General features: G+C 57.1%; 1 protein-coding gene across 2 annotated transcripts in view; it reads right to left on the bottom strand.

The window, feature by feature from the left end:
• The window catches only part of CRTAC1 (cartilage acidic protein 1), a 143,840-nt gene that overhangs the window by 21,327 nt on the left and 110,037 nt on the right, over positions 1–12,476 (bottom strand). For both annotated transcript variants that reach the window (XM_008270310.4, XM_051824045.2), the window contains exon 6: positions 2,891–3,025. In XM_008270310.4, the coding sequence (XP_008268532.1) occupies positions 2,891–3,025 (135 nt within the window). The remainder of the gene's footprint in view (positions 1–2,890; positions 3,026–12,476) is intronic.

The following is a 12,476-nucleotide window of genomic DNA, read 5'->3' as shown; positions in this document are numbered from 1 at the left end:
TGGCGGGGCCCCTGCCTGGCTCACCTGGTCTCTACCCAGTGCTGCTCTTCTCCTAACTCTGAGCTCTGCTCCCTGTGGTCCTTTTATGCCTCGAACAAACCAGGTTCTTCCCAGCTTCTGGGCCTCTGCTCAGACTGCTCTCTCTGCCTGAGGGACCTTCCTGGGCTCCTGGTTACCTGACTGCTGGTCATTCTGCTCTCAGTCACAATGTCACCTCCTCAGGGAAGCCTTCCCTGATCTCCCACCCCGCCTCCAGCCTCCCCTTCTTCCGTGTCCAGTGGGGATCACCAGGAGCTGTCGTGTTCCCTGGTGGTGTCCTTGTTAGGGTCTCACTTTCCGGGCAAACCCCACCTCTGTGAGCTAGGACGCTCTTCCTTGTTCCCCTGTGTCTCAGTGTCTGCAGTGGCCTGGTGGCTTTGAGTAAGTGCCCGCTGAATGAATGAAGACACAAATAATTTGACAGAAGGCAAAGCGGGGACATTGTGACAGCAGAGGAAATACTGCAGCTGTGACAGAGAAGCCCACAGTGTGCCTTTCGAGACCTGGGGAGGCAGGCTCTGTGCTCAGTGTCACCTGCGCACAGTACTCCTGGGGCAGCAGGGAGGGTGGCCTGGCCCGAGCAATGGCCTGACCTCTTGCCGCCCAAGGCAGACCTGCTCCCCCAGGCAAATGGGAGCTGAGACACGGGGATTGCCAACTGGACGTGCCCACACTGACTATCAGAGAACAAACAGCTGGTGCTCAGCGGGGTGGGCTGCGGAACCCAGTGATGATTGAGGGGTGGGGTGCAGGGCCGGAGACCTCAGGGCACAGCTGCAAACCGGAAGTTCCTGAGGGTGGGAGCTGGGAGGAGGGGTGAGACCTTCTGGGAACCTTGGGGGCTGAGTATCCGTGGGGGGTGGGCACGAAGGGGAGAAGAGGCAGTGAGACCAAGCGAGAGGGGATTTCCAGGAGACTGGGGCAGCCTCCAGTTCTAGGATTAATACCCCATTAATTCTCAGCCAAACTGCCCGGCCCGGGCGTCGGCGGCCTTCTGCGTTGGCCCATTTCTCTCCCATCCATGAGGCACCGTGACAAGGAGCTGGGTCCCTTTCCCGGGAACACTCGGTGCCAGGCCGCGTTTCCCAGCAGCATCTGTTTGGGTGATGAATGCCCTCTTGACATGTCTTGTTAAACCTCTGCAATCATTCTGACTTTCAATTACGGGCCTCGCACCTTCCTCTCTCCTCTTGCCTGATACCTGCTCCCGCTCCAGCGTGTCCGCTCACCTCCGCTTCGTCTCTTTCACACCTTATCAAGTCCTCGGGGCTTTCTCCACCACCCCTCCTCTTCGCTTTATGGGTTTTCAGCAATGAGGAAATTCGCTGGCAGAGTGTGGCCCTGGGAGGGGGGAGCTGGGGAGCTGTGCCCCGACTTTGGCTTTGCTGGGAAGGGAGAAGGGGTCAGGTCAGGAGGCGGCTGGCTGGCTATGGGCTGGGGGCGGGCGGCTGTGCTGAGCCAGGAGTCCCCCCAAATGCAGCTTCCTGAGCAGAGGGCCGGCGGGGTGGATAAGTCAGAGAGTGCGGACGGGCTCGCGCTCCGGGCCTGGACGGCAGCTGCGGCCTGGCTGGTGCTTGTAGGACCTTCGGCTTTTGTGTCTAGATCCCCACCCGCCTCTTTTTCTGCAGTCAGAACTCTGCTCTGTGCCTCCAAGAAGCAGGAGGAATCAAACAGTTCTTTGGCAAGGCAGGCAGGAAGGAAGGAGGGCTTGGACAGCTGACTGAGACCACTCTGTCTTCTTGGGTGGCCACTGGGTGCCGAGCCTTGGGTCAAGAATGAATAGGACAGGGGCCGGCGCTGTGGCATAGCAGGAAAAGTTGCTGCCTGCAGTGCCAGCATCCCAAATGGGAGCCGGTTCTGGTCCCGGCTGCTCCACTTCTGATCCAGCTCTCTGCTGTGGCCTGGGAAAGCAGTAGAAGATGGCCCAAGTCATTGGGCGCCTGCACCCTCATGGGAGACCTAAAAGAAGCTCCTGGCTCCTGGCTTTAGATCGGTGCAGCTCCGACCATTGCAGTCAATTGGGGAGTGAACCAATGGATGGAAGACCTCTCTCCTCTCTCTCTTTGCCTCTCCTTCTCTCTCTGTGTAACTCTGACTTTGAAATAAATAAATAAATCTTTTTAAAAAATGAATAGGACAGTGCCCCAGGCTTGTAGAGCCTGCTGACAAATAGTGATGGCATCCGAGAAGCCTAAGTGAGAGTCCATGCAGGGGGTTGTGAGAACACTCAGGAGGGGCCAATCTCTACCAGTGGCACGGGGTGGGGGCGGGGCCAGGTAAGGCTTCACTGAGCTGACATCTGAGCTGAGCGTTCAAGGCTAGAGAGAAGAGCTGCAGATGGAGAAAGGGGACCGCAGTCCAGGCAGAGGGCATGGCAGGTGCAAAGGCCCTGCGGTTGATGAAGGAATGGGAAGGAGCACGGAGCTGGGAGCCTGGGACACTGCTTTGTGTACGTGTGTCCTGCTTGTTACTGCAGCTGTTTGTACACACATCTGTTTCTAGAGTATCAGTGCCTCTTCTGGGATGATCTTTGCCTTAGTCAGGTCAACTCCTAGCACCAGCTGGGCACTTAGCAGGGGTTCCATCAGTGGTGACTGGATTACACCGAATGCTTAAGACCAAATGGAGAGGCAGCCAAGAAGGGAAACTGAGGCTGAGAGACACAAGCTGGTCTCTGAGGATTACCGGCCAACTCCAGTCACGGGGGAGATGTCACGGTCAGGAGGCCCAGACCCCCTTTCCCAGCAGCCGGGCTGCGGGTGACGTGGACTCTGAGGAGACTGTGCCGGTTCCGACCTCTCTGAGGCGGGGGAGGCCCCTGCCGGAGGGGGCGGGGCTGCGGGGCACTCACCGGCGCTGGCTGCGGCGTCCACGAACGTGCCGTTGCCTTGGTTGTGGAAGAGGAAGTTGGGGCCGTTCTCGTTGTCGCAGAAGATGTCCGAGGCGCTGCTGCTGAGGATGGGGCCCACGCTGACACCTCGGCCCCCTAGGACGGCACACGGACCCCCAGTGAGCAGCAGAGGCAGAGCCCGGAGCGGCCTGCAGCATGGGGGCTGCCCCTGCCGCCTGGCAAAGCTGCAGAGGAGGTGGGGCCCTGGGGTGGGGGTGGCAACTCTGACCTTCCAGACACTGCCCGGAGGCTCATCGTCTCCCATTACCTGAGTGGAGACAGACAGCACAGAGGCTGAGGCTGACCAGAGCCACATCGCTGTGTGTCAAAGAAATGCAAGCGTGCACTAGCGACAGGCCAGGGCGCTGCCCCTCCTGTCCCTCCACAGAGAACAGCCGACTCACATCATCCTAAGCCCAGCTTTGCTCAAATCGCAGGTGCACCTGACCACCTCCTCCACCCCAGTCCGAGTCCCACATCCGCTGACCACATATGCTGGGTGTGTCCCACAGGAATAGGCCCCAGCTCCAGGCACAGGACCAGGCCGCTCGCTTTGCTGCGTCTGACGTAGCAGACAATCGTGTGCATCAACAGCAAGCTGGTTCCATGGGCTACAGCGCATCCATGCTGCAGACCGGTCTTCAGCCGCTGGAAAGCCTGGGCAAGTCTGCGAACTTGGACTTGGAGGAGTGCCCATGACCCATTGTCAGGGGAAGGAGCAACCCTCCGAGTCATGGCACTGGGGGATGGCGTTTCCATGAAAAGGAAAGGCACGTACATGGTGTTTCTGAATATACGTGCTCTCGCAAGCTTGTTCAAGTTCAGGGAAAGTGGGACAGGTCACGCCCCACGCTGCAAAAAAAAAAAAAAAAAACCAGGAGGATTGGGGAGGGAAGGCGAGGCGGTAGTGGCCTTTTCTTTGAACGTCTCTGCATTGTTTGGCTGGTTGCAACAAGAATTGCTCCTGCAGTTTGAAAGGGAAAGAATCCAATAAAGCATATATTTAAAAAGGAAAGAAATCAAGCCAGCTGTACATTAGGCTTTGAAGTCTCCAAGATCAAGCGTGAGCTGCCCGTGTCAGGAAGTCCAGCCCTAGCGCGTGCCGAGCGCACCGGCCCCAGCCAGCGGGCTTCAACACAGCCGCTGTGCTCGCCCGGCCCGCCGCCCCTACGCATTGGGAATGAAGTGCAGAAAGCCGCCTGGCCGGGACCGGGACATGGGTTCCAGTCCCAGCTTGGCTTTGCACAGGTCGTGCGGGCTGGGGCAAGTTCTGTTACTTTCTCAGCCTCCGTTTTCCCATCTGTGAAGTGGACAGAGACTGTCCCGCCTTTTCCACTTCAGGGGTTTTGAGAGGATCAAACGAGGTGAGAGATACCTGTTAGAACGGGAATTCTAAAAAAGACTAAAGATTACAAGTGTCAGCGCGAGTGTGGAGGGAAGGGAATCCTTGTACTGTTGACGGGAATGGGAATGAGCACAGTCAGTATGGAAAACAGTCTAGAGGCTCCTCAAGAAATCAAAACTAGGGGCCGGTGCTGTGGCACAGCAGGTTAAGCTGCTGCCTGCAGTGCAGGCGTGAATTATGGCTGCCGGTTCGAGTCCTGGCTGCTCCACTTCCAATCCAGCTCCCTGCTAACGGGTCTGGGAAAGCAGCGGAGGATGGCTCAAGTGCTTGGGGCCCTGCGCCCACACGGGAGACCTGGAAAAAGCTCCTGGCTCCTAGCTTTGGCCTGGCCCAGACCTGGTCATTGCGGTCATTTGGGCAGTGAACCAGTGGATGAAGTCCTCTGTCTCTCTGTGTATTTCTCCCTCTTTCTTTGTAACTCTGCTTTTCAAATAAATAAAATAAATCTTATAAAAAAGGAAATTAAAAATAGATTGTCCTATGGGCCAGCAATCCTATGGGCTACAGCGCATCCATGCTGCAGACCGGTCTTCGGCCACTGGAAAGCCTGGGCAAGTCTGCGAACTTGGACTTGGAGGAGCGCCCATGACCCATTGTCAGGGGAAAGAGCAACCCTCCGAGTCATGGCATTGGGGGATGGCGTTTCCATGAAAAGGAAAGGCACGTACATGGTGCCTGGGTACACACCCAACAGAACTGCAATCAGTATGTTGAAGCCATCTGCACTCACATGTTTATTACAGCACAGTTCAGTGTCAAGCTACAGGATCAACCTAGGTGTTTATCAGCTGATGAATGGGTAAAGAAAACAGAGACAAAGAAATGATAAGAGATGAAACGTTAATCACCCTGATCTGATCATTCTGCATTGTATACATGGTCCTCATAAATATGTACAAACATTGCGTGTCAATTAAAAAGCAAAAATAACCCTCGAGAAGAAAATGTGGCAGAGACACACAATGGACTATTATTCAGTCTGAAAAGAGAGGGTCTTGTCTTTGTGACAGCGTGGATGGACCCGGAGGGCGTTACGCCAAGAGAAAGAAGCCAGCCCAGGGGCAGATACTGCAGGTGCAGCCTGAAAAAGTGGCACTCACAGACACACAGGGTGCAATGGTTTCCAGGGGCTGCGGTTGGGGCTGGGCGAGCTGGGGACATGTTGGTCAGAGGATAGGTGTTCATGAGCTCTGCGGACAACTTGCTGACTACAGTTACCAACCAGGAACAAGGGGACCTCAGGATCAGTACAGCCAGTACAAGGGGACCGCATAAAGTTCATGGAACATGGAGTGAAAAGATGCTTATTTTTATGTACATTTTTTTTGAAATCCATGCACAGTGTTTCATAATACGCACTTTCCATGAGCTTCACGAAGATGCTCCTATACTTGAAGTGACTAGGGGAGCTTAAATATTCTCAACACGAAGTGTGTGCAGTAAGGCAAATGTGGATTAGCCCGATGTAGTCATTGCACAGCGTAGACATCTTATAAGACATCATGTTGTACATGACAACTCCACACAGTGATTGACAGCTTAAGAAATGAAATGGAATCTAAGAAAGGGCTTCGCAGACCAGCTGCGGGTGCCACAGCGAGGGGCCCCGCCTGGATCAGACCCTGCGCCCTAACAAGACCCCTGGTGGTGTACGGCACCATCACGTCACGTTCTAAGAGCACTGCTCCAAGGGCTGCTCAGCGGAGGAAGAGCAGTTGCCAGGGGCTGCAGTCGCCAGGGGGCTGCGGAACTTGCCTTTTAAAAAACCAGGTGAGACCCCGGCAGACTTGTGTGATGCTGGCCAGGCCCCCAGCCACCCACCGTGGTCCGGGGCTGACGGCTTCCTAAGGCCCCTGTGCTAACGTGAGAAGGGCTCTCTCTGCTTTGCAAGATGGCACTGGAGGAAATCACGGAGCCTGCCCCCTGGTGCTGGCATTCACGGCCAGGGAGATGGCTGGGCAAGGGCACGGCCACTCTTTTCACTCTCAAGGTCGGAGTCCTTGCTAGCATCCGCCGGGCCCTGTGCTTCCATCGAGAGTGCCCACGCCTCCCGAAACCAGCCTCATGGTCCCCATCGTTCCTGGGGCGCATCCTCCGAGGTACAGCACCTGCTTTCCACGGGGTTTGGGGTGGGGTGGCTTTCGGGGGTGTTTCCAAGGCCAGCAGGAAGGGTGCTCAGCCGCACCCTGGGCGCCACCTCTGCCCATTAAAAGAGGGGCCACTGAGTGGCTGCTGGCTGCTGTCCCTGCCCTGGTCCTGCCCAATTCCAGCCGGGGCTGGCTTCCGTGAGAAAGCACTGGCCCTGGCCAGGCCTCCGGAGGTTCCAGGCGGCGCCCAGGGACCCGCCGCCGTGCGCCTCCATCCTTCTTCTCCACTCTGCATCCTCCAGTTTCCTCTCTGCCTCTGGCTCCCAAGCCGTGACACATTCCCTTCATTTTCTGCAAAGCAGGTTATTTCCCTTTTGGACAAATTTCTAAATCTTTCTAATTAACTAATTGGGTTGGGTTGAAGCCTCGCACCATTTGTAACCTGTAATTACTAGAAAATTGCCATGGTAACCACACTACTAATTAGTGACAATTTATTGCCATGGCAACTGGACCATAACAGAGATGTTACCCACAACTCCTTCTTGGCAAGTTGGCTGTGCAGTTGGGGAGCAGGTGAGCCGACAGTCAGGGAGCCCGCCTCCTGGGCACCAGCCCCAGCCGCCTCAGGGAGGGGCCCCAACTACACTCGGAGACAGGGGCAGCCAGGTGTCCGCACCTCCCACCGATGCCACAGGGGAAACCAACTTCCAGGTCTTCAAGCCAAGCAAGCCTACCTACCTGTGGTACATGGAGCCTGTCTCTCCTACTCCCTGCCTGTTCTCTGTCTCGTTCAGCAGCTATTAGAACCTTCCCTTTCCTCTTCTTCCTCCCACCTCCCTCTCTCGTCTCTCTCTTCCATCCTCCCTTCCTTTTTGAAAGGTAGAATGACCGAGAGAGGGAGGGAGACAGAGAGAGATCTCCCATCTGCTGGGTCACTTCCCACATGTCTGAAAGAGCTGGGGCTGGGCCAGGCTGAAGTCAGGAGCCAGGAACTTCATCCATGTCTCCCACAGGGGTGGCAGAGACCCACGTACTTGAGTCTTTCTGCCTCCCAGAGCGCGCAGCGGCAGGAAACGGAAATCAGCACATCTGGGACTTGAACGCAGGCCTTCCATAGGGGACACAGGTGTTCCGAGAGACGTCGTAACCGTGGTGCCAAACACCCGCCCCTCTTCTTCCTCCTTTGTCAGCCTCTCCTACACCTCCTAAGGTTCAGCACACACAAGGGGCTCCCCAGGGCACCTGGGGACAGCCGTGTTGAGCCTTGGAGAACAACGTCCTAACGCAGTGAACTCTGCTCGCATCCATCAGATGCAGATGTTTGTTCACTGCAGGCCAGCACATTCTCTTGGGGACACACGGCTCCCCAGCTGAGGCTGGAGGCTTGGGCTGGTGATCAGTAAGTGCAAGTGTGAGCTGTGTGACCTTGGGCACATCACCGACCCTTTCTGGCTTCTGTTTTCTCACCTGTAACGTGAGATTGACGATAATAATCGCTCCTTCTCAGGGCTGTCATAAATACTAAGTGAGCTGGTTTTTGGAAGGTACCTTGGAAAATGTCAGGTGCCACACAGTCATTAGCTGGGACTATTTACCACCTGCTGGGTGAATAATACGCCTTTATTTTCCCCCAGCACTTTCACGCTTCAAAGGCCGCCTCGGTCTGCAGTTGGGGTATAAATGCCCCCCCCCCCCCCCCGCCATCCCTCCCTGAGGGCACCCCATGTTCTCCTGCCACATTGCAGCACTGGCTCTGATGGTCTGCTCCTTGGGCCCAAGCCCATGGGGCAGCCTTGGCTGTGTGAACTAAAGGCCGGCACTTGGGTGATGCAGACTCTGCCTAGCACAACTCAGTGGCAGGTGACCCATCTCAGCTTACACCTAGTCCCCAGGGACTCCAGAAGTAAAAAGCATGGGGGAGGGGATGGTTGTAGGGAGGGGGCAAGTTGTAGGAGGGGCTGATGCAAACTGTGGTCTGAGGACGAGGGGGAGGGGGCAGCACAGGGACTGGTGGTGACAAGCAAAGGCCTGTGGTTTCCTCCCTGGCTCTACCCTGCGCCAGCTGCAGAAATGTGGGAAGTGTGTCCTCCAGGCCTTAGTCTCCTGCCCTGTAAAATGGGTGGGGAAAAAGGTCTCCAACGTTCTTTCCAGCTTTCCTGTCCAATGAATGTGTCCTCCAGGGTGGACCACAGGAGAAATGGGCTGGCCGATGATTCCTGCAAATGGAAGATCTCTTTCTCTCTCTCTGTAACTCTGTGTTTCAAATAAATAAAAAAATTAAAAAAAAAAAAAGTAGGATGGGGACCAGTACTGTGGAGTAGCGGGTAAAGCTGCCGCCTGCAGTGCCAGCATCCCACATGGGTGCCAGTTCCAGTCCTGGCTGCTCTACTTTCGATCCAGCTCTCTGCTATGGCCTGGGATAGCAGTGTAAGATGGCCCAAGTCCTTGGGCCCCTGCACCCACATGGGAGACCCGGATAAAGCTCCTGGCTCCTGGCTTCAGATTGGCTTAGCTCTGGCCATTGCGGCCATTTGGGGAGTGAACCAACGGATGGAAGACCTCTCTCTCTCTGGCTCTCCTTCTCTCTCTCTGTAACTCTGACTTTCAAATAAATAAGTAAATCCTTAATAAACTCATCAGAACATTAAAAAAAAAAAGCAGGATGGTAACAGACCCTCTCATCCTAAATTTCCTGAAAAACCCTAAAAACAGAGAAACACTGTGTTGATGCTGGAGTTGCTATTTCCTAGCCCCATGGAAGTCTTCGGATGCTGGGTAGGGCTCCACTGCTACATGATGGAGGGCGTTAAACAGGGCACTGCCACCCCCCCACCTGGCCCTCCTGCCCTGCCCTGCAGGGGGAGGGGAGGGAAGTGGGCGGGAGGACCCCTGAGGGGGAGAGCCCACCGCAGCTCACTGGTGGCCGCAGGAAGGAGGCCCCTTCTCTCCGCGTGCACCTCCAGAAGGAGCTGGCTGGGGTGAGAGGGCGGGTAAGGGAGGGGCAGCTCCAGCCCTGCAGTCCCGCACGCCAGGCGCCACACACTCAGCTCATCTCGGCTTCTCACAGCACGGGGGACAGCTCGTCACTGTGTCTTCCTTGTTTAAAATTGACAGATAAAAAATTGTGCATATTTATCAGGTACAACATATTCTTTTAAAACGACCTAATGATCTATCTATCATCTATCTATCTATCTTTCTATCTTCCTATCTATCTATCTATCTATCTATCTATCTATCTATCATCTATCTCTCCTAACCACTGGCTTATTCCCCAAATGCCTTCCACAGCTGGGGCCAGGACTGAAACTGGGAGCTGGAGACACCATCTAGGTTTCCTGCACGGCTGCTAGGAATCCCCAGACGCCTCCCAGCGCCCCTGTGAGCAGGAAGCTGGGGTCAGGAGCCGGAGGCAGGTATGGGACTCAGGCACAGGATGTGGGCACCTTGCCTGCTGGGCGGAGTGCCCGCCCAACACCGTACGGCTGTTATGGAAGGCTGAACCCAGGCAGTCAGCACACGCGTTACCCCACAATTATATTTTTTGTGACGGGAACATCTAATGTGCACTCTTAGCAAAATGTGCAATAGCAAAACCCATTGTTACACGACAGCGCACTTGAACTCAGTCCTCTTAGCTCACTGAAACCTTGCATCACCAACAGCGCCCCAAGGCCTCACCCCTGCATTGCCACTGGACTCAAGGGTGGCGCAGTCACAGTCAACAGGCAGGGGAGTCACAACCCAAACCCATGGCTTCCCAAACATTTCTCCTAGAGCTGTGTCTCCATGGAGGAGGGACTGGTGCGGGCAGGCCCAGGGGTGTGGCCCCGAGCGGCCACCATAGGCCTGATGCATCTTTAAACTCCCTTTTGTTAGCTGAGAAAAATGAATACAGGATTACAGTTCTACACAGATCTGTGTTTGTCGGCATCCGCCTGACGTGCAGGGAAAGAGTCCCTGTGTCTCCTGGGCTCTGGGGACCGTGCCGTGCCCCTGGGGGGCCTGGGCCCCAGCCCCGCCTCCTCCGCTGCCTGGGCTCCCCCCGGGAAGCCGAGTGCCCGGCGGCCCCCCGCCCCGCAGTCCCGGCTGAGCTGCTATGGGGCTCGGCCAGGGGGCCTCAGCTGGGCTTCGGCGTCTCCGTCTCCTCCGGTAATGACTTCCTATAAATCAGAGCTGCCCTCGCTTTGTTCACACTGCTCCCGGCCAACAGCAAAACTCCCCACCCTGCACCATAAATCCACCTGCATTTTCTTTCCAAATTTCTTTTAAGGCTTCTTTAATTACCACCTTGTAGCCCGGACAGATGCTGCCTCAAAGGGTGAGGCCAAAACACAGCGTTCCTGGCAGGGGTGGGGGTGGGGAGCTTCGGGGACCCAGGGTCAAGGGAAGGGGGGATCCTGGCCGGGCTGGCGGGCAGGCAGGGCACACAGTCTGCAGGGTGGGGCTGGGCCTGCCCCTCTGTGTGACCCCCGGGCCTCCTGTGACCAGGAGATGCCTGCACAGGGCTCTGGGGCCACTCCATGGCAGCTACACTGGGCAGGCACTGCCTGTGTGCCAGGCCATGCACCAGGCACACCCCAGCTCCCTCCTTTCATTCTCACAGCACTCCGGTTGGGAAGGAGAGAAGACCCAGCTACAGAGGTTGAACTTGCCCATTGCTGCCTGGACTAGCGGCCAGTGGAGTGGGGTGGGATCTGCGCCCAGCAGCTGCTCTGCTAGGCTGCAGTTGAACGCTCAGAGAGGCCGAGGGACCTGTCCAAGGTCGCCGGGCTGTGGAAGGCAGCACAGGACTCTTGGTTCCCACAATCCCCCTCCTCTGGTTCCAGGCCCTTGGTCCTGGTGAGCACACACTTCTCAGGGCTTCCAGGCAGGACAGCTCCTGGCACCATCCTGGCTCCAAGAGGCTGTGGGCAGCTGGGGAAGTTAGGATCCCGGGCTCTCAGGGAACCAGGAGATGGGGGAGTGGTTTTGTGGCTGCGCCTAAGAGTGCCAGCTGCTCTTACTCCTTGCCCTCCAGAGGCAGAGTCCCCGGAGAATGGGCACAGTGGCCGCTAGATGGCACTGTGACCCAGCAGAGTGGCAGCCGCCCCAATCGATAGCGTCTACGAGTAGGCCTCCCCTCCCCCTCCCGTGGGGCGGGACAGCTGGTGTACGGGGCAGGGCGGGTGACACTGGTGCCTGACCTGCAGCCAGCGTGACTTGGCCTCCCCGCTGCTGCCCCGAGCACCGCAGCAGGCGGCCTCTGTGGCCACCACAACCTGGGGCCCTTGTTCAAGTCCTGAGCTCCAGCCCCGGAGGCTGCATTCTCAGTGGGCGCGCAGCCTTCCCCTCCGCCAGCCCCTCAGCCCTACAGGCTGCAGCAGGTGCAGGCTGGTGGTCACGGTCACGGAGAGGGTCACACACCAGGAGGGGGCTCGCACTGCTGGTTCTCTCCTGTGTGACCTTGGGCGGTGCCTTCTCCTCTCTGGGCCTTGGTCTGTGGCTTTGTAAAATGGCAGGGTCTCCCCCCTCCCGCAGCTGCGCAGCAGGTGGGTGCTGTGGGGTTTGGCTCCCTGAGTGCACATCTGGCCGTGGCTTGCTTTCCCCTCAGCCTGCTCAGGATTCTACCCATCCCTGGCACTTGGCCTGGTGCTGAGTACTGGCCACGTGCCCAGAGCCTCAGCCATCAGGCCAGGCTCAGCATGGTGGCCCTTACGTTTGGGGTCCATTTCTGGGGGCTCAGGGGCTAGGTTTCCAGCCAGATGTCCATGTGTCGTTCGCAGAGCGACAAGGAGGGGCTGCAGGGCAGTGTTGGGGGGACTTGGCGGGCTGGGGAAGGCGGGCAGAGAGAATAGTAACTTGCTGGGCCAAATAGCTTCCTGTTGGCCAAATGGCTCTGGAAGTCGGCAGCGCCGCCGCGATGCATCCTCTGGGCACGCCAGCTGCCCCGGCCTCCCTCCATGCCTCTGCAGAAGCTCCTCTCCCTTCCTTGAGCCACCGTGCGCCCAGCACAGCCTCGCACAGTTGGCTGGCGCTCCCAGCCCCATGCCTGCTCCTCAGCTGTCTCCTC

This window comes from Oryctolagus cuniculus, chromosome 15 (genome assembly GCF_964237555.1).
Source record: "Oryctolagus cuniculus chromosome 15, mOryCun1.1, whole genome shotgun sequence".
Taxonomy (NCBI): domain Eukaryota; kingdom Metazoa; phylum Chordata; class Mammalia; order Lagomorpha; family Leporidae; genus Oryctolagus; species Oryctolagus cuniculus.
This window is presented reverse-complemented; position numbering and strand designations above follow the sequence as displayed.